Source organism: Lygodium microphyllum, chromosome 25 (assembly GCF_053477565.2).
Source record: "Lygodium microphyllum isolate KBCC chromosome 25, Lygodium_microphyllum_v1.1.10, whole genome shotgun sequence".
Taxonomy (NCBI): Eukaryota; Viridiplantae; Streptophyta; class Polypodiopsida; order Schizaeales; family Lygodiaceae; genus Lygodium; species Lygodium microphyllum.
The window spans coordinates 32,251,498-32,276,378 of NC_141159.1; the positions used below are offsets into that span (position 1 = coordinate 32,251,498).

The 24,881-nt window shown below is 43.7% G+C and overlaps 1 protein-coding gene across 1 annotated transcript in view; it reads right to left on the bottom strand.

Moving 5' to 3' along the window:
• Positions 1-2,883: 2,883 nt before the first annotated feature.
• LOC148014050 (uncharacterized) overlaps positions 2,884-24,881 on the bottom strand; it is a 33,893-nt gene continuing 11,895 nt past the window's right edge. Inside the window, exons 2-4 of the mRNA XM_087666771.1 lie at positions 3,572-3,785; positions 3,374-3,464; positions 2,884-3,283 (exon numbers count right to left, since the gene is read on the bottom strand). Of these exons, the coding sequence (XP_087522897.1) occupies positions 3,057-3,283; positions 3,374-3,464; positions 3,572-3,785 (532 nt within the window). The 3' untranslated portion in view covers positions 2,884-3,056. The remainder of the gene's footprint in view (positions 3,284-3,373; positions 3,465-3,571; positions 3,786-24,881) is intronic.

The following is a 24,881-nucleotide window of genomic DNA, read 5'->3' on the forward strand; positions in this document are numbered from 1 at the left end:
CTCCTATTTCTAGCCTAACATAATGCTCAACAAAGCAAAGCTAATACTTCACTGCAGAGTGAGGATCTGGAAGAAAAAGAAGGGCATATGAATGCAGTTTCTCCAGTTTCTCCCCAATATTCTGAACAGGATCAAAGTGAAAAGACGGCAAAAGATGGCTTCTCCTGAGGGCCTGCTCCCGCTGATCGCCGAGAACTCAGAATAAGACTATACCCTCGACACGGAGCCTTCTCGTTGCGTCTCCAGAGCTCCTACCGCTTCACCATCCCTGACAGCTATGAGGCGCGATATGCGTCAAGGATCGCTCGCAACATCGACACTGACCACATTGTTTTCCAAGTAGGTCCCTTCTCTACCTCTTTCTCTGCAAAGAATTTCATCGAGAATCCAAGATGCGCAGGGCAACAGAAGTCCTTGAGAGCCGCAAACTATGGGGGCAACCCTGGGGCTTCAGCAGGGTATGGGGTGGCACTCATGTACTCCAAGGTGAACCCAAGGTCTCAAGAAAGTGGCTAGAGGTGCCATGCAAGCCCTGGAAGAAGGGAGAGAGAGAGAGATCTTGCAAGATTTTGGGCTGGAACTTCCATGTGGCAACTTGAGGATCCTGAGAGAAAGAAGGGGGGAAACTCACTTTTGTAAAAGATAGTTACGATTAGTCTTTTACCCAAGTCCACAGGGGTCTCCTTAGAAGAGACACCCCTAAAATTGCTCTCTGAAGTAAAAACGAGCTGCCATTCTTGCCCTTTTGTCTCCAGATGCAGCCAAACCTCCAGTGAACTCCCCAAGAAAGATTGCCAGAGTCTTCAAGAAGGCTGACAACTTGTCTAAGTACTCCCTATGTACCTATGGGAACTGTGTAAGTAGGATTTTCTAACTGTGAAGGATTGTAAGGAACCTAAATCTAAGGGAAAAAGAAGGATCAATGACAAAGCTCTAATACCAACTATAATGAAAGAGACCTAGCTAGCCTAAGGGAGAGGAGAGAGAAAGACTGTAGGAGAAGAAGAAGAGAGAAAGACAAAAAGGAGAGAGAGAGAGAGAGAGAGAGAGAGAGAGAGAGAGAGGAAGAAGGAGAAGCCATGAGAGCTGAAGAGAGGTGAAAGAGAGATTTCTTGATAATTCCATGATACCTAAGGAAACCCTCTTACACCTTTTATACCGTCAGTGTAACTGATATTTTTTCATATGCCTGATCCATTACATTTATATCACTAGTTTGAGGAAAGTCCAACACATCTATGAATAGAATTGGGATGTCAAGGTCATAGTGTTATAAATGACAAGGATGTGTGATTAGAGTCCAGGTTTAGAAATGAGCTTATGAAGCTACTCAATACACTATTCAATAACATTTTGCTTCATGTTACTACATGAGGATGGTATCCTCATCCAACTTGATGGAAGACTTGCTAACCTTTGGCTTCTCTAAATAGATATGTCATGCTTATGCTAATGTGAGAATCATCTCATAATTGGATGAAATGTCAAGTTATGAAATGTTGCAAATGCAAACAAGAATGGCCAAATGATAATGCTCAAGTGTAGCACCTCAAGGTATGAAATCCATTAACAATAAAGTGCATTTTTGTCATGTGGATGGCTGGAGCAATCTCATGAAGTCATGTGGATGGCTAGAGCAATCTCATGCAATCCTACAAAGATAGTTAGAGCAATCTAGTGAAGTCATGCAATCACACTTCCACACCTAGATGAAGGTAGCAACAAATCTAACCTCAAAAGCCTTCCTAATCCCTAAGCTTAGATATGATAAAAATCCAATGAATATAGGGTTCAACAAGTAAGATTTATTCGCTATGGGTCGACAAGGATCTATTTGCTATGGGCCAACAACATGAAATTCCATCTCATGGTCAAATCTTTCATCATTTAAGATATCTATAAGGAATTGATGTCAACCTACATCAATTGGTCAAATGGATCTTGATCTAATCACCAATAAATTCACATTGCAAATCTCCCACCATAGTCTTGTCACAATTTGCATTAGAGGTCACTCAATCCATCGTGTTTTCTATGCTATTCCACTTTGTTGTTCCTCACATCAACTCATTAAATGTCACTCATTCCAATTTCTACATGCATTGAAAGATCCAACAAACTAATCGACTTAAATAGCTTGGAACCCAACATAATAAACCAAAAGAAGTTTCTTGTTTTTTCCCCTTGTGGGGGGTGGGGGCGGGCTACCATTGATATAGAATTCATATGCTTGCCAAAGATGGGCCTTGCTCCAAGATAGGCAAGGAACGATGGGTGGATATTGGGTGGATATTGCTATTCATGTTATTAAACGCTAGGTATTCAGCATGAAAACAAGTACATTGAGGCTTTCTAATGGCATGCTGTCAATGCAAATCAAAAGCTTGGACTCTCAAATTCTATGTTGCTAACTGAGTTGATTGACTCACAGCAAGTTCTACAAATCTTCATAGAAACCAACTTGCTTCCATTGCTTTGATTGAAAAAGTAAAGAAAAGGCTTTTAATTGGCAATTGCAAGATGGAGATATAAACATCTAGATTTATGCAAAAATATGCCTTGTCTAAGAGAGCGTAAAACGGACAAGGCTATGTCTTGAAAGTTTTTGACTTTGAAATAGAGAGAAACAAGGTTCATACATATTGAGGAATGCACCATCACCACACTAAACATGGGCAAAATATGAAATCAACCTCAAGAATGCATGTTCACTCACTAGCTTATATGACCAATCACCACAGTACACATGGACAAAATATGAAGCCAACCTCAAGGATGCATGTTCACTTACTAGCTTATATGACCAATCACCTGAAGGATGCATCTTCAGTCATTAGCTTATATGAACAATCTCTTGACCAACATTGAATTAAGTAGAACCAACGCCTAGCAGTTATTTAAAACCACTTTATTATTAGACATGTTCATCTATTCTAAAGGTAGACTACTATATACATATGCAGCAAATGGTTCCTATGGACCCATCCAAACTCCTCAGAGTGATGTTATCCCACAGAATAAGAGGTAGTTGTAACTAATTTGAGTTGTCCTGTACATCATTGACAACCTTCAGGTGTAACACCGCTTAGCCTCTTCTCAATAACAATTAGGAGTGAGACAGAAGCAAGTAGTACAAGCTTATCAAGATCTCTCATCACTGAAGGCTGGGTGTCAAGAGGAAACCAAATATTTGCCAGTGCCTGGAACTTCTCTTTCAAAATTTTACAAGTCTGCTTCCACAATACTGAAGAAACATTGAATTCATTCAGGGCTGCTTCATCGTCTGCAGCCAAGTATTATTTGACTCCTAGTTAGATGATGATCCATAACAAAGAAAGGTAAAAATTTTCTAAGGTCCCAACATAATGCACACCCTTCCCCACGCTGGAAAGCCTCTGTAGACACTTATTTTTCCGCACTGCATCCCATAAAACTGGATCCGACAGTAATGAGACTACAGCTTCCTGTCATACATGAAAGGTGACTAAGCGTTGTCAACAGGAACATCTGAAACTGAAAAGACTTCTGGTAAAATAACTCCACTTTTCAGGAGGTGAATTAGCTTATATACCTTGCACAGTTCGTAGCTTTGTGGTCCTACATTTGCTGATTTTGAGAAGACAAGCTGTGGTTCAATCCAATCAGAATTACAGTGTTGCTCTGTGCTGAAAGAAGGATTACTGTCTTTTGCCATCACAGTGACCAAAAAGCTTCCTTTACAGGAAAGAGAGGATGCTGTTGAAGGAAGACTCTCAGCTTGTGGAACCTCCCTAATAAGAACACCACTGATGCATTGCGCAAGTTAGTCTCCTACGTTCAAACTCCTATTCTTTTTCACAGTGAATCAGACAACTACTTCAGATATTGAAACCTTGAAATGCTTAATATGTATTCGGGGGCCTGATTGGAGGTAGTAAACAAAGCACAGAAAGCTCACAATAGGTCCCCCAGTGCCCGCTCATACAAAAACCATCTGTTTCTGTTGCACATGTACTAAGTGAGCTTGTATCAGTGAAGCAGATTTCAGCATTCCTCTTTTTTTCTATTTTTGTCATTATCTCCTTAATGAGTCTTCATATACAATGCAGCAGACAAGCCTGTAAATTTAAAATAGCATATTCTTCCTTACCACAGAGATGCTCTAAGTGAGCTTGTATCAGTGAAGCAGATTTCAGCATTCCCCTTTTTTTCTATTTTTGTCATTATCTCCTTAATGAGTCTTCATATACAATGCAGCAGACAAGCCTGTAAATTTAAAACAGCATATTCTTCCTTACCACAGAGATGCTTCTTGCTGCAGAGCCCACTCTTTTGAAACAAGTCAAGTTCCTTTCTCTGTGTGAAAGCATGACTGCTCTTGAAACCAGCCTTCACACTTGCAAAGGGCAGTCATTAACTTGACATGCAAAAGCACTAAGCGAAACCACAATTTCAGCAATAAATAACTTCACACATGGAGAGCTAGAATGCTCCTGCACAGAGACAAAAGACACATTGGCCCTAAAGCTTGATGTCCCTTGTAGTACTTCTTTAAGGCTACAAGAGCCATGGAAATGGAGTACAAAGTAGCCATTCTGCTCTAAAACTTTAAGTTTCAGCCACTAGCCGTCTCTAACCATCAACTTTTCTTGTACCTTCTCTTCACAAATCAGTCCATGCCTGTCTGCTCACTAAATCACAAGCTGCTCTCATGGACTGTGATTATTAAACTGCAGAAATGACCAGATCTACCCTAAAAACTTTGATTTCTGCATAAACTCCTCAAAAAACACTTACACACACACTATGCTGAACAAAGAAGCTTTAGGCTTTCACTAGTGCTAAGACACTTCAACTCAACCCTGCATGATGTTGTCCAGTTGTGTCCCTTGTGCACAAAAGACACAATGCAACCTGTTCTTCACAACAAACTACAAGAGAGAAGACAGATGCATCCAAGACAACAGTAACTGCTGCTCCCACTACCATGACTGACAGAAAAGCTACCGCCCTCATTCTCCGATTGCCAGAGTTGCAGAAATTAAACCTAACAAGCATATTTTCCACATTAAAAATCTTAAATCTAGGTGTTCTAGGCCCAAACTTTGCACTGCCCAAATTTAATAATTTCAATGAAACTTTTGGCACTAAGGTTCAAAAAGTCCCAAATGATTTTTTGTGAAGAAGTTTAAATTAATGAACCCTTGCCACTGATGAACCTGCCCATATCCTGAATAACTTATGCGACGTCCTGCCATCCCAAAGAGCTTGGAAAAACACATCCTAGTGATGGCTTCTCTCACCTCACACACTAAAACATTGTTAGTTATTATTCATCCCTGTGTGTGCATACACATTAGTGTGTTTGAAAGTGTGTGTCTAGGTGTGAACATTCAACACCTGTAACACCACTTAGAATTAAGTAAGGGTCAAAGGTGTAGCTAGATACTTTCGTCAAGCATCTGATTATCATATCCATTGGTGAATAGTTCTAAACCTTCACCAAATATCTCCTAGAAACTTTACCTTTGACCTTTCTTTCCTTATATGCTAAAATTTTCTTAAATACCAAGATCTCATCTAGCTCCTCAACCTCAAGCTGAATTTCAACAGATATATCCTCTAGCACACACCACGAAAAGGCCTCAACAAACTAACCTGAAAGGCATTGTACATCTAGTAATGTCATGGTAATTTCAGCCGATATGCCACATCACTAATCTTTTCCAACACCCAAAAGGGCCCATGGTATCTCATACTTAAGTTTGGATACAACCTCTCTCTTATTTACATCTTTTTTAGCCTGGGTTTTTCAAAATGCAGCAATACATAGTTACCCTCTGCAAACTGCAAAGCACGTCATTGGCGATTAACTACCTTCTTTTGCTTTTCTTGTTATCACTGAAGTGCATATTTTTTATTTGCATAGGCTGCATCCAAGTTTTCCATATAATGATCAGCCTCAAAGATCTTATCCTTAGTTTGCAAGATAGGTGGTATCTTCTCGTCACCCTAAACCACCTCAAATGGAGCTTTCCCAGTGAAACTACGCGCCCTATTGTTGTAAGCATACTCAACCAATGGAAAATACTGCTCCCACCATGTCTTGTGGTCTAAAACATAGCACCTCAAAAGATTCAACACTGTGGAATTTGCTTCCTCAAACTGATCATCTCTTTGCAAATGGAAGGATGATGAGAATTTCGAGGTGGTACCCATATTCTCAAACAATCCCTTCCAAAATAAACCGGTGATCCAAGGGTCTCAATCACTGACGATCGACTCTAGCATACCATGATACTTAAAGATGTGCTACAAAAACAATCGCACCATATGATCAACCTTTATTTTCTTCCTCACCAGAATGAAATGGGCATATTTGCTAAAGCTGCAAATGATAGTCCATATCCCATCATTTCCTATAGGTATCTTCGAAGGCTCAAAAAATAAAGTCCATCGTAATTCTTTGCTAAGGCTTATCAAAGATAGACAAAGCCCAATATCTTTTGTCTATCATGCTTTACATTTCGACATACGATGCATGTCCTAACAAACTGCTCTACATCATGTCTCAAAGTTGGCTAATAAAAGAATGCTCCACTACCTTAATCATGGTATCAATACCTCTGTGTCCTACATACGAAGGAGCATGACTTTCACTGATAACTATAGGCCTCAATAGCTTTGTGACACAGTCATCCATACATCATCAAAAATCCATCTCTAAGCACAAAGTGTTCATATCTCCGGCCATTACAAAGTTAATCGTAAACATTAGCAAAGTGCAAATCAGTAGCATATTGCTCTTTCATGGTATTCAACTTAAGGTGATAAACCATGTTGATGGTGAAAATTTGTGACTTACATGACAGTGCATCAACCATAATATTTTTTCTTTCCATTAATATGTACAATCTGAAAATGAAACATAGAGACAAAATTTACCCATCTCATATATTTCTCCTACGGATATGATGCCAGGAGACATATTACACGGTGGATTCCGTGCCAGGTGGACTCCGTGAGGTTTTACGGTGGATTCCGTAAACTTTTATTACCGGGGCTCATACACAAAGTGAATTCTTTGTGCGAGAAGTCAATGGGGACGCCTATCCTTTTTGGGCGTTTTGTTAATTTAGTGTGTACATGGGTGATTCCGCAAAATACATATTTAAATTAATAAACGTTTATGAGTTTAGAGTGCGAACTCGTAATAAATTAAGGTTAAGATTGATTTCTAACCAATTTATTTATATAGCTGAAGACTGCTAGGTATTCACTTTTGTCGGTTTAATTGTATTATTTTTCTAACAATTGTGAATGCTTCAGTTGATATGTAGAGCAAGCAGCGGTGGCAGTGGGAAGTATTGGAGCATAGCATGTATTCAAGTTATCGTCAATATTTTGATGGGCGCGTATCTTAGGCATGGCGCCTATATTTTGTCGCGCTTATTTATTAAAGCGCTTGATATTTATTTATTATTTTTGTATGCATATGGGCGCACGATTTAAATATTTGTATTGGACATTGTATTTGGGTACGCTTGACTTCTTGGGCGCCCATTAGCTTTAATTCTTTATTGGCACAAAAGCAAACTTAAAAGCTAAAGCGTGCTATTTTGTAATTTGGGCTATTATTTGAGCTTGAAGATGAATAATATATAAAATACATGCTTTGTGGAGCGCTCACACAAGGCATGGGGGGAGATTGCACCCAATTGGTCTCTTGTTCATGTCGTGCAAACTTTCTACATTGATTTGTATGCAAAAAGTAGAGTTCTTTTGTTCTTAGGGACCTTCTGACGCTCACTGCGCGCGCATACGGCATCTGATCTGTGCACCAAAACTTTGTCTGTATTAAAAAGTACCTCAAAGTCTAATGGTCTGTCTGCATTGTAAAATCAGCCCCTAACTAATAATGTTTCCATCTAAACAGTGCATGAATTATAACAAAGAACTCTTTCTCATAGACCTGCAAATTTTTCTCAGCACCGCAAAGAATTCGGCTCTCATAAGCCACAACTCGGCTATCCTCCATAAAAACAATCCCAATGTTGTTACCACACACATCACACTAAACCACAAATGACTTCCTTAAATCGGGCAGCACAAGCACAAGAACTGAAGTCTTTTTTTTCTTCAATTTTTCAAATGCTGAAATTTCCACTGCTATCCATCTAAATGGCATATTTTTCTTTTGCAAAGCCTGCAACAGAGATACGATTTCACCAAGCCCACGTATATACTTTACTTCTTGTAGTAAGAACATAAACCCAAGAAACTACAAATCTCATAAAGATTCTTCAAAGGTGGCCATAAGCGTATTACCTCAACCTTTGTAGGCTACAAAACTGATACAATGTGCCCCAAAAAGTGGATTTTATACAAAGAGAATTCACTTTTCTTGTCATTGATAACTAGCCTATGCTTACCCAATTCATTGAACACAATGTTTAAGTGCTTTCTATACTTTGCCTCATTCTTGAAATAGACAATCATGTCATCAAAGAAAGCATCCATAAATCCTCTATATGGCCTAAAGATGTAATTCATCATCCGATTGAAAGTGGTTGGAGCATTTTTAAGTCCAAAAGGTATAAAAAGAAACTCATACAACCCAAAAGATGTTCTAAAAGCTATCTTAGACACATCCTCCGGTCTACTATGTATCTGATGTTACCCACTTTTCAACTCTATATGGTTGAATATGGTTGCCCCTTACAATCCATCCATAATATCATCTATCGGAGGGATCAAAAATCGGGTTTTAATCGTGATATTGTTCAAAGCACAATAGTCAATGTACATATATCATAAACTATCTTTTTTCAATACCAAAAGCACTAGAGAACAAAAAGAAAATGACCCACTTTAGCCCCTTTTTTAACAACTCATTCATCTAACTCATAATCGTCTCCTGTTGGGCTCCACCGACTCCATAGAGTGGCTTATTGAATGGGCTATTTCCAGGAATAATATCTATGCCATAATCTCTAGGTCTTTTCAAGCGGTAGCTACCCTAGAAGTCACTAAGAGAACCAATCAGCATATTTTCAGAAATGACATTAGATCCTTCTCTAACTTAGACATATTCCCAACATTCTCACTATCATCCTTATCCTTAGTAAAAACCAAGTATGTTGGAAGATGATTTTTATTACTTTAGAAATAGTAGTTGTAGATACAACAGGGACAAATTCGCCTTTCAATTTTTCATGAAGTGAGAGTCTTTTCCTTATGTTGAATAGTAATCTCTTGTGCACATGAATCGATCATTGCATACAGACGGTGATACCATGGCATATCAAGCAATACATCATATCCTCAAGTGGAGCAATAAAGAGCTCTTCGCTTTTCACATATCCCTGTATATGCAACCGAAGCTTTCCAACAATAAGCGGTGTGATGGGCTCTACATGGCCTTTACATGCCATTCCAACTTCTCCATGGATCTCATCTTCTCTGATACCTGCCATGTCTACAAAGATTATGTTGGCTCATGCACCATTATCAAAGAATATCAATGCATGCTGATCCCTAATTTCACCCTATGCTCTGCACAACTCAGTAGCATTATCATTGGCTTCATCACTAACAACATCAAGCACCAATCACATTGATGTTTTGGGCTTCTTTCCCTTGTGATCTCCCTCATCCCCCGCACCCCACCTCGAAAAACCCCGCTCCCTCCGCAGCACCCCACCTCTCCTCCAAAAACCCCGCTTAACCACCCCAACCCCGCGTCACTCCCCCATGACACGGCGCACCGCCCCACCCCACCGCACCCCCCCACGACGCCCCCCCGCATCCCACCTCGAAAAACCGCGCTCCCTCCACAGCACCCCACCTCTCCTCCAAAAACCCCGCTCGACCACCCCCACCCCGCGTCACCCCCCACGACGCCCCCCCGCACCCCACCTCGAAAAACCCCGCTCCCTCCACAGCACCCCACCTCTCCTCCAAAAACCCCGCTTGACCACCCCAACCCCGCGTCACTCCCCCACGACACGGCGCACCCCCCCACCCCACCGCACCCCCCCACGACGCCCCCCCGCACCCCACCTCGAAAAACCGCGCTCCCTCCACAGCACCCCACCTCTCCTCCAAAAACCCCGCTCGACCACCCCCACCCCGCGTCACCCCCCAGTACCGATTTTCTAGCTTGTTGCCTATTAAGATAGTGCCTTGTAATGTGACCCTCCTGTTCATGAATAATGCATTTATTAGCAACCATCAATTCCCTACACTGAGCTAATGTTTTCAAGCCTATTTTTTTCTTGTTTTGGCCTCTTTTCAAACTAATTTTTAAATCTGCCCCTTTTCTCAGCCTTAAACAACTTTTTATTCGGCTTCTTCCCACTCTCTAGGAAGCCTAAATCCTTCCCACGTAGCAAAGTATCTACTATAGCAGTAGTCTCTATAAGCTAAGACATACTAGACACAGTGGGTTCAATGCAAAAATCCCTAATTCCTTTAGGCAGTTCACAAACATATTTTTCCACTTACGCATGAAGGGATACGGGGTGATAAGAAGTAACTGGCAACAATGCATTCCAAAACTTATTATTGTATCGCTCCAATTTTTTGCATTCCTTAGTATCCAACTTATTCCAAGTTGTCATGATGTCCACCTCAAAGGTACTTATCAACCAATTCAATACAAACATTTGCTTGAATTGTACCCATGTTGATTGTACTCTACCTTGCATCAAAAGTGTAGCATTGCATTTGCATTCCTTGCCCTATAGGTACCAACTATTTTGCTTCATTAGCATCTTTGGAAGCTCCAAGTGAAGGTTTGGCATTACCTTCGGTGTATCTTGCTATCCCAAAGGTGTGGAGGATGACTTCCTCTAAGACATGTTGCTATAATTTCTCAACTAAGCACAAAAATCAATACTAACACAAGGCTTTGGCTTGCAATCAAGTGCCTCAGGCCCACCAAATCAAAGGATTGAGTGATATCCAAGCAATGGAACCATGAAACTAGCCTTCCTTCTCGAATAGGGCAGTAATTCCCTGATTGAGCACTTAATTACAGCAATTAGTAAATAAACTTAAATTGAAATGCACACTTTACCTTCAAAATTCTTGGACACTAGACACCCTATTGGCCCCAAAACTAGCGCGTCTTTGGGTATTTCTTTAACTTGATTGACTAATGGATTGGATACAAACTAAGATTCCACAATCTCCTTGGCTGATCCAAAAGCCCCTTGCTGTAGATGCAATCAGCACACAAAATGGGCCAATTGCCCCTTGAATTTCATCCAAGACTTGCTCTAATTGGACCCCAAAAAGGCCAAATGCTACCTCAAATTTAAATGGATGGGCTGGCATCTGAAATCCCTAATAATACCACAAATTTTATTTGTTGATTTCAATCTATGATACCTTCTACCAATGGCACAAGTCCCAAGCTGGTTGGTAAACCCTACTTTTTGCAGAAATTTAGAATTTATAACAAAATTCCCTCTACTGTCCACCAAATCTGGTTGAGATCTGCTCCAAATGGCTGAGATAGGCTGAGATAAGCTGAGATCTTCTAAGAATTGGCTGAAAGAGGTGAGGTAGTGCCAAAGAGAGAAAATTCAGAATTTTCATGCAGGAAAACCCCTAACTCTGCCTACAACCTGCACCAATCAGCATTTAATGATGTCCCCTACTATTTGGAATCTCCATGATGCTGTCGCCCACAACTAAATGCTGTTATCTGCTCCAAATGATGATCTTCTTGCAATTGCGAGCTCTAGAATGGCTCCTGTCTATTTGGAACCTCCATGATGCTATCGCCCACAACTAAATGCTATTATCTGCTCCAAATGATGATCTTGCAATCGCGAGCTCTGGCTCCTTTCTATTGTCCCAACCTCCAATGGCCGTGTTCTCTGCAGAATTTGGACTAGCCGCCTCCTCCTCCTCCTCTCTCTCTCTCTCTCTCTCTCTCAAAAAATTTAAAAAAAAAAAAAAATATATATATATATATATATATATATATATATATATATATATATATATATATATATATATATATATATTTGAATGCCCTCCAACAGACCAAAAACGTTTTCTCAGTTTGCATGTGTATTTGTGCCAAGTGGCAACCTTCTAAATCCATTTTTCAACATCATCCAACCGGTAATTAATTTCCAGAATTAAATATTTCTAAAAATTATTTTCAACCCTTCTAAACTTGCCCAAAATTAAATGTGCCCATCCATAATCAAATTGGCTATACGATTTGCAACCCGGAGAGGTCCCCAACCTCTGTTGACTCTTAAACTAGCATTAGTCCCTAGTGATACTCCTGACACTTGTTGGCCAAACAACTATCCTAGGGTCAAAACTGACACTAACCAACCACCAAAGCCCAATTACATTAGTTGGCACCTGATTTCCAGCCCTCTTCTCGCAGTTTGGATCTGATCCCAGCCAAGCGACTATTGTGAAGGAATCGATTAGGCGCAGAGATCGAGGCAGACAGTCATTACGCGCAATGAGAGAGACAGGGAGAGTGCAAGAGAGCAGAGTATAGAGTGAACACGTTTTTTGGTACAATGACGAGTGTACCACTATAGGTTTTAGATAGATATATGTATGAAAGTACAATGTGCTAAGAGTGTGTTCACACCCGTGCACATATAAAAGGCACGATGGCCCTTTATTCCCAACAACCTCCCATCTAAAGGCAATGTGCCTTAAGAGGAGAAAAGAATTGGCCAAGTCTAAGTATGTACAAAGCTGAAATAAATATATCTATCCAACTCTCATCATCTGTCGGCAATGAGCAAACCGCTCTGTTGGAAGACCCTTCGTGAGAAGGTCTGTAGGATTATCATCTGTATGCACTTTGACAAACTCAATGCTCTTGCTGTTAAGTACATCTCTAATGAAGTGATACTTCACCTATATGTGCTTTGTCTTTGCATGAAAGACAAGATTCCGTGCTAGTATGATAGCACTCTGACTATCACAATGGAGAACAGGTAACTCTGTGATGCCAAGCTCTCCCACCAGACGTGAAAGCCATAAAGCCTCCTTGCATGCCTCATTGGCAGCTACATACTCTGCCTCTGTAGTAGACAATGCAACACACTTTTGTAGCCTAGAGATCCAAGAGACCGCTCCTCCTATGAAAGTAAACACATATCCAGAAGTGGACTTCCAGCAATCCGCATGACCAGCATAGTCTGCATCCGTAAAGCCAACAACAGATGCTTTCTGCTTTCCAAAGCAGATGCACAACTCCTTTGTGCCTTTGAGGTATCTCATAATACCTTTCACTGCATCCCAATGCTTCTTGCCAGGGGTTGCCATGTATCTGCTAACCACTCCCACTGCAAAAGCAATGTCAGGACGTGTAGCAACCATAGCATACATCAAACTGCCAATGGCTGAAGCATATGGTATCTTGGCCATTTCAGCCTTCTCATCATCAGATGTAGGGTTGTCCTCTGCACTGAGTTTCACATATGGAGGCAATGAAGCCCCAATTGTTTTCCCCCCCTCCATATTGAAATGCTGCAAAACTTTGGAGATATACTCTTGCTGAGATAGATAGAGTAAACCTTTAGATCTATCTCTGAGTATTTGCATGCCAAGAATGTGATTTGCATCACCCAAATCCTTCATGTCAAAGCTGCCATGAAGACTTTGCGTCAATGAATCCAAGGCATGAGTATCCCTGCCAGCAATCAACATGTCATCAATATACAAAACCAAGATAATCAAGCTGCCATCTGCTGCCTTCTTGCTATACAAGCAGTGATCCACTTAACTTCTATGAAAGCCTTGGAACTGCATGAATGTATCAAACTTATGATACCATTCTCTTGGTGCTTGTTTCAGCCCATACAAATTCATTTTGAGTTTACATACCATTTGTTCTTTCCCTTGTTCAACAAACCCTTCAGGCTGCTGCATATATATATCTTCATGCAAATCACCATGTAAAAATGGAGTCTTTACATCCATCTGTACGAGCTCCATATCCTCAACTGCAACCAAGCCCAAAATGGTTCTCAATATAGTCATCTTGACTATAGGAGAGAAAATCTCATCAAAGTCAATTCCATGCTCCTATTTGTACCCCTTTGCAACCAATCTTGCTTTATACTTTAGTAAGAAACCAGAAGTGACCTTCATTTTGTAAACCCATTTGCATGGAAGGGTTTTCTGCTCTTTAGACAACTACACCAAGTCCCAAATGCCATTTTTTTCAAGAGATTCCATCTCTGACAGAATGGCTTTATACCATTTCTTGCTGTCCTATCTGTCCATTGCTTCCTTGAAGCAAGACGGTTCACCACAGTCTGCCAACATGACATACTCAGCCACATCAATTGCACCAGGAACAAATCTGTCAGGTTGTCTAGTAGCCCTAGACGATCTCCTAACCCAATGGTCATTGTTTGCTGGCTGTTCCTGCAAATTTCCATTTTCAGCATGCTGTCCTGGCATTTCAGCCTACAAATCAGCATTAACAGCTTGCTGTCCTGGCTGTTCCTGCACATGTAATGGCTCATTTTCATGGGTAATAGCTGGCTGATCATTTCCAGCATCATTTCCTGCATTTAGAGGTTCATTTACAACAGGTATTTGCTGCTGTACAGGAAGCACATTTTGATGTCCAAACGGTATTTCTTCCCGGAGTACAACCCTACGGACCTCCTCAATCTTTTCGGGTTGTTTGTGCATGCAATCTTCCCGAAAGATAACGTCATTGCTACGTACTATTTTCCTTTTCTCGGGATCCCACAATTTATACCCCATTTCACCCTCGTCACCATATCCTAGGAAAATGCATTTACAAGACTTTGGCTCAAGTTTGCTGCGTTTTTCTTTACGAATGTGCACAAAAGCCTCGCAGCCAAACACTTTCAAATGAGCATATGAAGGTGGCTTGCCCGACCATGCTTCTTGGGGAACTCCCCCTCCCCCCCAAGACCTGTTTGGTGACCAATTAATCAAGTGAACGGCTGTCATAACAGCCTCTGCCCAAAAACCATGGGGTAATGCAACATGAGACAGCATTGTACGGACCTTATCCTGTATGGTCCGATTCATACGCTCTGCAACTCCATTTTGGGGTGGATTATGAGGGGCAGTGAGCTCCCTCTTTATCCCTTTGCTGTCACAAAATGCCTAAAAGGCTTTGGACACATATTCCCCACCATTGTCAAAGCGAAGACACTTAAGTGTCTTATCTATCTGATTTTCAACCAATGTCAAGAATTTTTTAAACTTGTCAAGCACTTCATCCTTGCTACGAATAGGGTAAACCCATACTTTCCATGTAGCATCATCGACAAAGGTGACAAAATATTTCTTTTCCCCTAAAGATAATCCTGGCATTTGACATACATCTAAATGTACTAACTCTAGAGGAGAAGATTTCAAAGAAAGAGACTTTTTGTGAGAAGTCTGTGCATGTTTGCCATAAATATAATGATCACAGTGCTCAAAATCAGCATAACGAAGACAAGGCAAGTAACCCAAACGAGAAAGCACTTTCATTCCTGTTTGACTCATGTGTCCCAACCGGCCATGCCACAAAGAAATTGGCTACTCGGTCACGGCAACAACATGGTCACGCACACTAGATACATGAAGTGGATACAACGTATCACTCTTGCAACCTCTGGCAATAACCCTAGATCCTTTACAGATCTTCCATTTTCCATCACCAAAGGTGGTATGAAAACCATCATCATCTAGCTACCCTATGTTGATCAAGCTCTTCTTGAGCTGAGGTACATGCCGTACATGCTGAAGTGTAAAGACAGAGCCATGCTGAAACTGTAACTGCACACTGCCAATACCTGCAATCTTACATGCATAGTTGTCCCCAAGATAGACAACACCATGTCGACCCCCTGTATTTGCGAAAAACCACTCACGATAAGAGGTGACATGAAAAGAAGCACCTGAATCAAGAATCCAGGTATGCATGTCATTATCTGTATTTGCAAGTAGAGCATGTGCACCAAAATGTGAAGAGACAAAGAGTACATCACTCCCACTGTCACTATCATGAGTGACTACATTCACCTCTTCAATTTTTACACTGCTTTTCTTAGGCTGACTGTCCTTCTTCTCTTCCTTGCAATCATCTGTCTTCTTGCCTTTTCCTTTCTCTTTCTTCCATTTGTAGCAGTCACGTTTATAGTGACCCTTCTTGCCACAATGATGGCATTCAACATCTTGGCCACGTGATTTACTGCGTCCCTTGCCATCATATTTTCCCTTTTGTTGTGATTTGCCCCTAGTATGCAAAGCGCTGGAAGACTTGTTGGATGCATTGTTTTGCCGATTCATCTCTTCCATAAGTAGAGCACTCTCTACATCAGCATACAAAAGGATCACATTAGAATTGCTCATGGCAGTCCTGAATGTATCCCAACTCTCTAGTAGAGTGCAAAGCAAGAAAGTAGCCTTAAATTCCTCATCAATCATGAACTTCAAGGCAACCAGCTGGCTGAAAATGGAGTTAAACTCACTCAAGTGAGTAGACATTGCTGTACCTTCTTTCATACGCAAATCCATAAGCTTTTTCAGCCAATACACTTTACTTGCAGCGCTCTTCTGTGCATACACTTCTTCCAGTCTAGTCCATATAGCATATACAGAATCCAAACCTTCAATGTTGAAGAGCAAGGCATCAGAAATCGATAGCTCTATGGTTGAGCATGCAAGCTCATTCAACTCATCCCATTCGTCCTGATCCATGTCCACAAGCTTTGCCCCTTTTGTTTTGATCGGCTTTGCCTGCTTCTTTTGTAACAGGATATTGTAGCACTGTTTTAGCCACACTGCAAAATTATGTGCGCCTTCAAGCTTCTTTATACGCATCAAATTACTGCTGTCATTGCTGCCAGCCATGGTTTTCAGCTCAAAAGTGACCAAAAAACCAGTAAATGCAGGCCCAAATTGTCACCCAAGTGACCAAGGTACAAACAAGTATCAATCAGCAATAAATGACCACGCAGAAATACAGATTTCAGATCTGTAATTCAGTTTTCAGAAGCACCAAACCAAGTGCTACAGCATTATCCAACTGATTACAGCTGTTCCAAAAGGCATGTGCATCACTTTACGTGAGAAATCCCAAAATTTCAGCTGCAATTTCTGTTGTGCGTATACCCACAAGCATAAAATTTGACATGAACGGTCAAAAGCCCCAAAATTTTGTGCTTAAAAGCATCAAACACACATCTGCATTTCCTCTATCATGCATAGGGCTGTCCAATTTTGCCAAAATGAAGCAATTTCAGCAAAACCCCCAAATTTCACCAAGTATTGGTGTCCAAATTGTGCGGAATTCAACCTACATATACATAAGATGACCAAATGCTGCACAAATTTTGCCCAAATCGCAAAAGCCCCAAATTGCACCGGGTCCAATGTGCCTCAATGTCGAGAAATTGGGTCAATTTCGGCCCAATTTGTGCATGTACATCCCAAATGTCGGGGAAAAAATGTCACAAATTCCTGCAATTTCTGAGACAAATATCACTATTGCATCTTGCGCCCATAAAATCTAGACAAATCCCCAAATTTTCCAAGTCCTGCGTACACTAATTTCAGTGAAATTGAAAGAATTTCACTAAAAATGTGAAAAGCCCCAAAATTCCCGGGCAAATATGCACCGACTTTGCAATTTCTGAGTCAAATTGTCCAATTCTGTGTTGAGATCTCCAGATTCGAGAAAAGCCCCAGATTTCAGAGCCAATTTTGCATAAATCTGAAGTCTTGTGCTTACGCGCGTGAAGCCCCATCAGTGGGTGAAGCAATTTTCAAAGAAAAAAAAGGGTTGATTTTTTTTGTTTAATGACGAGGACGGGTCCGTTGACCCGCCAGGTGTCGCCTGACAGTCACGCCCGCCAACTGGTCGCGTTCGTCAACATCCGATGCAGTCCCGTCGCATGCAGCTATCGTGCCCTGCTACAAGTCCTGTTGCGCCGCTTGTTGCAACTGACTGCCATCTATTGTCGGTGAGTCTGTGTGCCTGTTGGTCCGTGCCTTCAGCGCCACTCTGCCACGCCTACAGTCGTCCATGCATCAGACGTCCATTACGCGTGTACCTAACCAGTCGCTTGGCACATCATGACTGTTGCTGCCCTTCGCACTTCTGCAACAGTCGATTGTATCCTTTACTCACAAGCCTACCTACTGCAACTGACTACTTGACTCTGACAACTCCTGCTCGTCGAGTCCACCTAGGACTCCTGCAACACCTGAGTTGTCTCTTGCCAGCTCTGATACCAGTTTGAAGGAATCGATTAGGCACGCAGATCGAGGCAGACAGTCATTACGGGTAGTGAAAGAGACAAGGAGAGTGCCAGAGAGCAAGGTATAGAGTGAACACGTTTTTCGGTACAATGACAAGTGTACCACTTTAGGTTTTAGATAGATATATGTATGAAAGTACAATGTGCTAAGGGTGTGTTCACACCCGTGCACATATACAAGGCACAATGGCCCTTTATTCCCAACATGTTGTTCCTGCACAGACTTGCCACCGTACTGCCTGCCACATCATCTGCAGCCTGCGTTTGGCAGCTTTCTCTCTCCTGCACGTTATCCTGCCTACGTTTCTAGTCTTTCTCTCTCCTCACCGCTGTCTGCATCAGATCCAACTTCTCATTGCTACATTTGCTAGTCTTCAACATCTGGAGGCTGCCTTGCTACGATTCGGGATCCATTCACATTATGACACACTCTCCAGCTCATTACCCCTGCCCTAATCCTAGAGATACAAGAGTTTGAGGTTCAATATTCATTCACTGCATAGTGTGTTTGCTGCATGAGCATTGTATATTCAGCAATTATATCACTTCAGTTATTTTCTATGTTCATTGTCTCAAGGTTACCCTAACCCTAACTAAGTTTTTTTATCAGTCTTTGCTTTGTCATACTATTGTTATTTGTGTTTCTGTCTCAAAGTATTTCTTTACCATGGCATCTCACGCCAGCTCACCTCTGCTCACTTCCCCTCTCAGAATGGAGTCGTAGAGAGTAGGAACCGAACAGTCATGGAAATGGCACACTCTATGCTGTTTGCAGCAGAGCTTCCTGAGTGCCTTTGGATCAAGGTTGTTAGCACTTCGATGTACATCCTCAACCGGTCCCCGACTGCGGCTCTTCTTCATCTTGTTGCAACCCTTGCCTATTCCAGATAGGCCTTGGCAGAGCATTGCAATGGACTTTATTTTTTAGCTTCCTGAGACACCTACAGGGAATGATGAGACATGGACTATCATTTGCAAGTTTAGCAAACAAGCCCATTTCATTCTAGTAAGGAAGAAAATTAAGGCTGATCATATGGCACGATTGTTTTTGTAGCACATCTTTAAGTACCATGGTATACCAGAGTCAATCATTAGTGATTGAGACCCCCAGATGACTAGTTTATTTTGAAAGGGCTTGTTTAAGAATATCGGTACCACACTAAAATTCTCATCCTCCTTCCATCCGCAAACAGATGGTCAATCTAAGGAAGCAAATTCCATAGTGTTGTTAGATCTTTTGAGGTGCTATGTTTCAGACCACAAGACAAAGTGGGAGTAATATTTGCCCTTAGTTGAGTTTTCTTGCAACAACACGGTGCATAGTTCTACGTGCAAAGCTTCATGTGAGGTGGTAGAGGGTGGTAAGAAAGTACCCCCTGTTTTGCACACAAAAGATAAGATCTTTGAGTTTGATCGCTATGTGGAAATCATGGATGCAACTTATCAGAAGGTTGAGTATGTGCTTCAAAGATCACAGGATAAGCAAAAGTGAGTAGCTGATCGTCATAGACATGCTTTGCACTTTGCAGAGGGCAATTATGTATTGTTACGATTTGAAAAGGCACGACTGAAAAAGATGAAGGGCAAAGAGCGATTGTATCTAGAGCTGTCTATGAGATACTATGGGCCATTTCAAGTGTTGGAGAGGACCAGTGATGCATGCTATAGGCTGAAATTGCCTCCACACTGGCGGATACACAATGCCTTTCATGTGAGCTTGCTTAGACCTTTTCATAGAGAAATGCGAGAGGATGTCTCTGCTGAAATTCAGCCAGAGGTTGAAGAGCTCGATGAAATATTGGTACCAGAGCAGATTTTGGCACACAGAGAGAGGAAAATCAGGGGTAAGGGTTCCAAAAGGTACTTGGTGAAGCTTTAGAATTATTCACCAATGGATGCCAAATGAATGGAGAAGGATGACTTGGCAGACCATCCTCACTTGTTGCAACTTTACCTTGATGCTTTCCAGTTAGAGCCGACTTTAGTTCAGGCTCAATCACGTTCAGCAAAGCAGAGGTCCAAAGTATTACCTGATGCTTATGAGGAAGCTAGCACGTCCGCTCCTCTTGTTATGGACAGCTCTCGTATGTAGTGGATCTCAGATGTATTCAGCATGCATCCAAGGTACTGCGCTGACAATATGTTTGCCATGAGGTCACTACTTAGTGTACTAGTCTTTTTTTCTGCAAGTAAAATGTGGCTGATTATATTGCTCAAAAAATTGATTACAACAAAGTGCTCATGCTCAACAAACTAGCTGGAGCTGATGCAAAGTCACCAATACATCATGTATACAAGCCTCTCAAGGCGGTCTAGGGAGGATGGGGGCAAGAAGCCAAGGAAGGGGGGGGTGTCTATATCGCCGAAAGTCATGGGGGGGGAGCAAGAAAGCCTCCTGACATCGCGCCTTCCAGATATGCCATCCAGTAAGACTCCCTATGATCTCCCATACCTCCAAGCGGTCTATTGTGGCCTCCAATACCTGGCGGATGGATAGAGCCTCCAAACCAACCACTGCGCACGACCTTGCCTCGATAATGAATATCTTGTCTTACATCCCGGCCTCATATAGAAGGTGACGGCCCTGGCTTACTACCTGCCAACAGAAAGCTCCCCATGAGAAACATCCAAGGTTGGGTGCTATACGGCGAAGGATGCGGCATGCTCCTCTCCACACGAGCTATGCCTCCTCACATAACCAAAGGCAGTGCTTTGGGGTTTCTAGAGGCTGTTGTGTACAGCGCTTACAACCTCCCTCCTTTTGCATCTGGGCAAGCCAACTTCCCACCGCCAAGCCTCCATATGCCACCAGCCATAAGAAATACGACACCCTCCTCGCCCTCCAACTATCCCATAGACGGCGCCAGAAGGTCCGTCGGAAGGGCTCCGTGATGCTGTGCTCCACCCAGTGCCTGCTACGTGACGGCGCCCAATCCATATCCTCCTGCATCAGTACATGTCTATCAATCCTGGCAATGCACTCTAGGAACCTGGGTGGCTTATTGGCGACCGCAAAGGCCGGCCATAGCCACTCTCCTGGATCCCACTCCAGCTCATTAAGTGGTCTACCCTCCCATATCCAAAGGCGCCACTCCCTAAGCTCCTGCCAAAAAACATAGGGGTCCAATCGCCATATCTTCCCCTGAAGGCCCACCACCCAAATCCTCCTCTACGAAAGGGCAGCAATCCCCTTATCCTGCTGCCCTCTGTCAAGGGCCAAACGTCCCCCCTCCTGAACGGCGAAGAAAGTCCCCTGCGGGGCACCACCTACTCTACCTGCCACCTGAAGGGGGATGCCCACTGGTGAAAACCTAGCTACCCATACCTCCCCAGGCTCTATCGGCTCTTGTATCGGGAGAGCAAGCCACTCCGGAGGTATTGCTGCGTCTATCTCTCTTCTCCTCAACTCCACTCCTCTCTAGCAGCCTGATACTCGCTGCAACAACCCATCCGCCATCATGTACACCTCCCACCATGTCCTGATGGTACGAGCCGGACCGGCCTCCCACCCATCCCACTGCATGTGGGGGCACTCACCTATCTGTGCCCCTTCCCGATCTTTGACCTGGGGGTTCCAGATCACCGGTTGACGGTCTAGCTCCTCCTAGCAGCCTGGGGGACTCTAGATTAGGGCCTTACGAAGGCCTTGCCACATGCAGAGTAAGCTGCAAAGGAAAGGTGATGTAGGGGGGTGATCTGGGCTGACGTGAAGATTCCCGATCTTTGACCTGGGGGTTCCAGATCACCGGTTAACGGTCTCTCTCCTCCTAGCAGCCTGGGGGACTCTGGATTAGGGCCTTACTGAGGCCCTGCCACATGCAGAGTAAGCTGCAAAGGAAAGGTGATGTACAGGGGTGATCTGGGCTGACGTGAAGATCCATCTCACGGACGCCCTCCACTCATCACCGCCACGGTCTACAGTCCTGGAGGCCCTCCTGCAATAAGACCTTCCAGGTCTGCACGCCTGGTGTGAGACCGCGGACAACTAGCTTGCCCAAGAGGGCCATACTCTGATACTCTAGGTCTATGATCCCAAGCCCTTCCTCCGACCTATGTCGTATGATGGTCGCCCATGCCAACTTGGCCTTGGAGTCCCTGGAACCATCAGACCCTGACCAAAGGAAATTCTGCACTAGGTGGCGAAGCTGCACCACATGATGAGGAGAAGCACCAACACGAGGCGATAAACCAGGCCGTCACTAGGAGAACCTGGTTAACCACCAGGGCTCGTCCGGCTAGTGAGAGGCGAACCGTGCTCCAATAGGTCAGTTTCCTCCAAATAGAATCAAGGATAGGAAGAAACTGTTGGGCAAGAGTGATGTCGAGTCCCACCTGGAACCCTAGGTACCGAACGGTCTGCCCTCTGCTCACCTATCTAAAACCCAGGTGGATGCCCCACTCCGTACTAGAGTCTGGGTCTGTGAGGAAACCAACTGACTCTCGCCAGTTGATCTTCGCTCCCACTTGCAGAGCAGAATACGTCAAGGGCCAGCCTCACTCTCTCCAACATCAACTCATCGTCCTCTATGTAGAGGGATGTATCATCTGCGTACTCTTGAGTCTAACAACTCAGTCTCCTCTCTTACTAGAAGTCAGAGGCTGCGTAATCCGCTCACACATGACCTAAGGAAGTGAGACATCGCCTCTGCGAAGAGTAGAAACAGGTAATGGGCCAGGGGGCAACCCTGTCAAACCGATCTCTCCAGCCGAAACTCCTCCTCTCGCCTTCCGCCTATGAGAACCCTGCTGGTGGTCGATCTGTACAAGGCGTAGACCCCACTAATCCAAGCTTGAGGGGATCCCAACCTCACCATGGTGCCCTCTAGGAAATCCCAGTCCACCCTGTCATAAGCTTTCTCGAAATCCAAGAGTAGTATGGCCAAACTCTGCCCACAGTGTTGAGCCCACCCTGTCGCCTCAAAGAAGGTAAATACATCGTCTAGGATGCTCCTATCCTGGACAAAGCTTGTCTGAGTGTCATGGATGATATCTGGAAGCACGGGGCATAGTCGCCTACTAACCATCTTTGCCAGTGCCTTATAGGCCACTGACAATAAGGTGATTGGTCTCCGCTGGGAAAGCTCCATCCGGTCTCCCCCTTTGGGGAGAAGACTGATAAGGCCTGCCGAGAGACTCCCCAGCATCTGTCCTAAGGTGAAAATCTCCTAGAAGGCCATCAGTAGAGGGTCCTTCACCACTTCCCAATAGGTAGTGAAGAAGGCCTTAGAGAGGCCATCCTCCCCCGGGCATTCCTTCCCATCCTGTGTATGGAAAGCCTCCTCTAGTTCCTTCTCTGCGAAGGGGGCTAGGAGGGAGCGTCCCATCTCCTCTGTGACGTGGGACGGGATGTGATCCCATATGGCATACCTGCTGTCTACATCTTTGTCCTCTAGCTGAAGCTATCTCTTGCTGGAAAAGGCACGTGTAATAGTCGATGGCAATCTCCATCACCTCGTCTGGGCTAGAACGGGTCCTCCCATACTGATCCCGGAGGCTACGTATCTACTCTCCTGCAGTGCAAGGCTGGTGCACCTAGAAAAACTCTATGCACATCGTGTCCCCCTTCCACAAACCTCTTGTGCGTGGAGGGTGGGGTCCCCCAATGCCTCCTGCAATAATCTCTGCATGGCTGCAAGGTCCCGCCGGAGTGCTCTCTCCTCCTCCCAGCTCTGCTGCCTAGCCTATATGGCTGCCTCTTGGCAAATTCTACTCGACTCTACTAGGGCCTCTGCAACCTCCTCTACTATATCCGGTCCCTCCTGCCCCACCCTCTAGTACAAATCTGCTCTATCTATCTCATCACCTCCTCCCTCCTATAGATTGAGTCAGGGATCTGACAGGATCGTGTGTCTAGGGCGGATGGTGGGAGGTCGAGTGTCAGGAGAACCGGGCAATGATCGGACAACGTGGTGCCTGCCAACTGCTCAATCTGGTCTCCACGAGAGTCTCCCCACTCTCCCACATAAAACTGTCCAACCGCTCCAACATAACTCCACCTAGCCGCCAATATCCCCAAGAGAAGTCCAACGACCTCTCCCTCCTGTGGAAGGCAAGGTCTCTCCAAGCATCACGTGCTCCGATTGCCAACAAAAAGACCTCCCATGCCTCCTGCTCCTCCCCAACCATGCCCTGGTAGTTATTGCCTCTGCCCTATTGGTCCTCCAGAGCCTCCAGATTGTTGAAGTCTCCTCCAACGATCCAGGAATCTACCTCTGGGAGTCCATCTGCGATCTCTCCACCCAGAACCTGCTGCATGCCCTAACCTCCGTAGGGACATAGACATTCAGGACTCCAAGGCACGAGTCCCCAATATCCAATCTAACCCATACAATCCTCCCTGCCACTATCGTCCCATAATCTCGTACACATGCGGTGAGACTTGGGCCAATAGAGGTGCATACGCCTCCACTCCTGCCGTGGGCACCTATGGCGTACTCCCACTAAGTGTGTGAGCTACTTGGCAGCACCTTCCGTACCCACTGAGCTTGGGTGGAGGTGAGCTTGTGCTCCTGTAAAAGCAGGATGTCAATCCATCCGGCCATGGCAAGCTACAGCTCTTGCCGAACAATCAACTTCCTGGAACCACGTGTCCCACTGTAGTGGAGACTATTC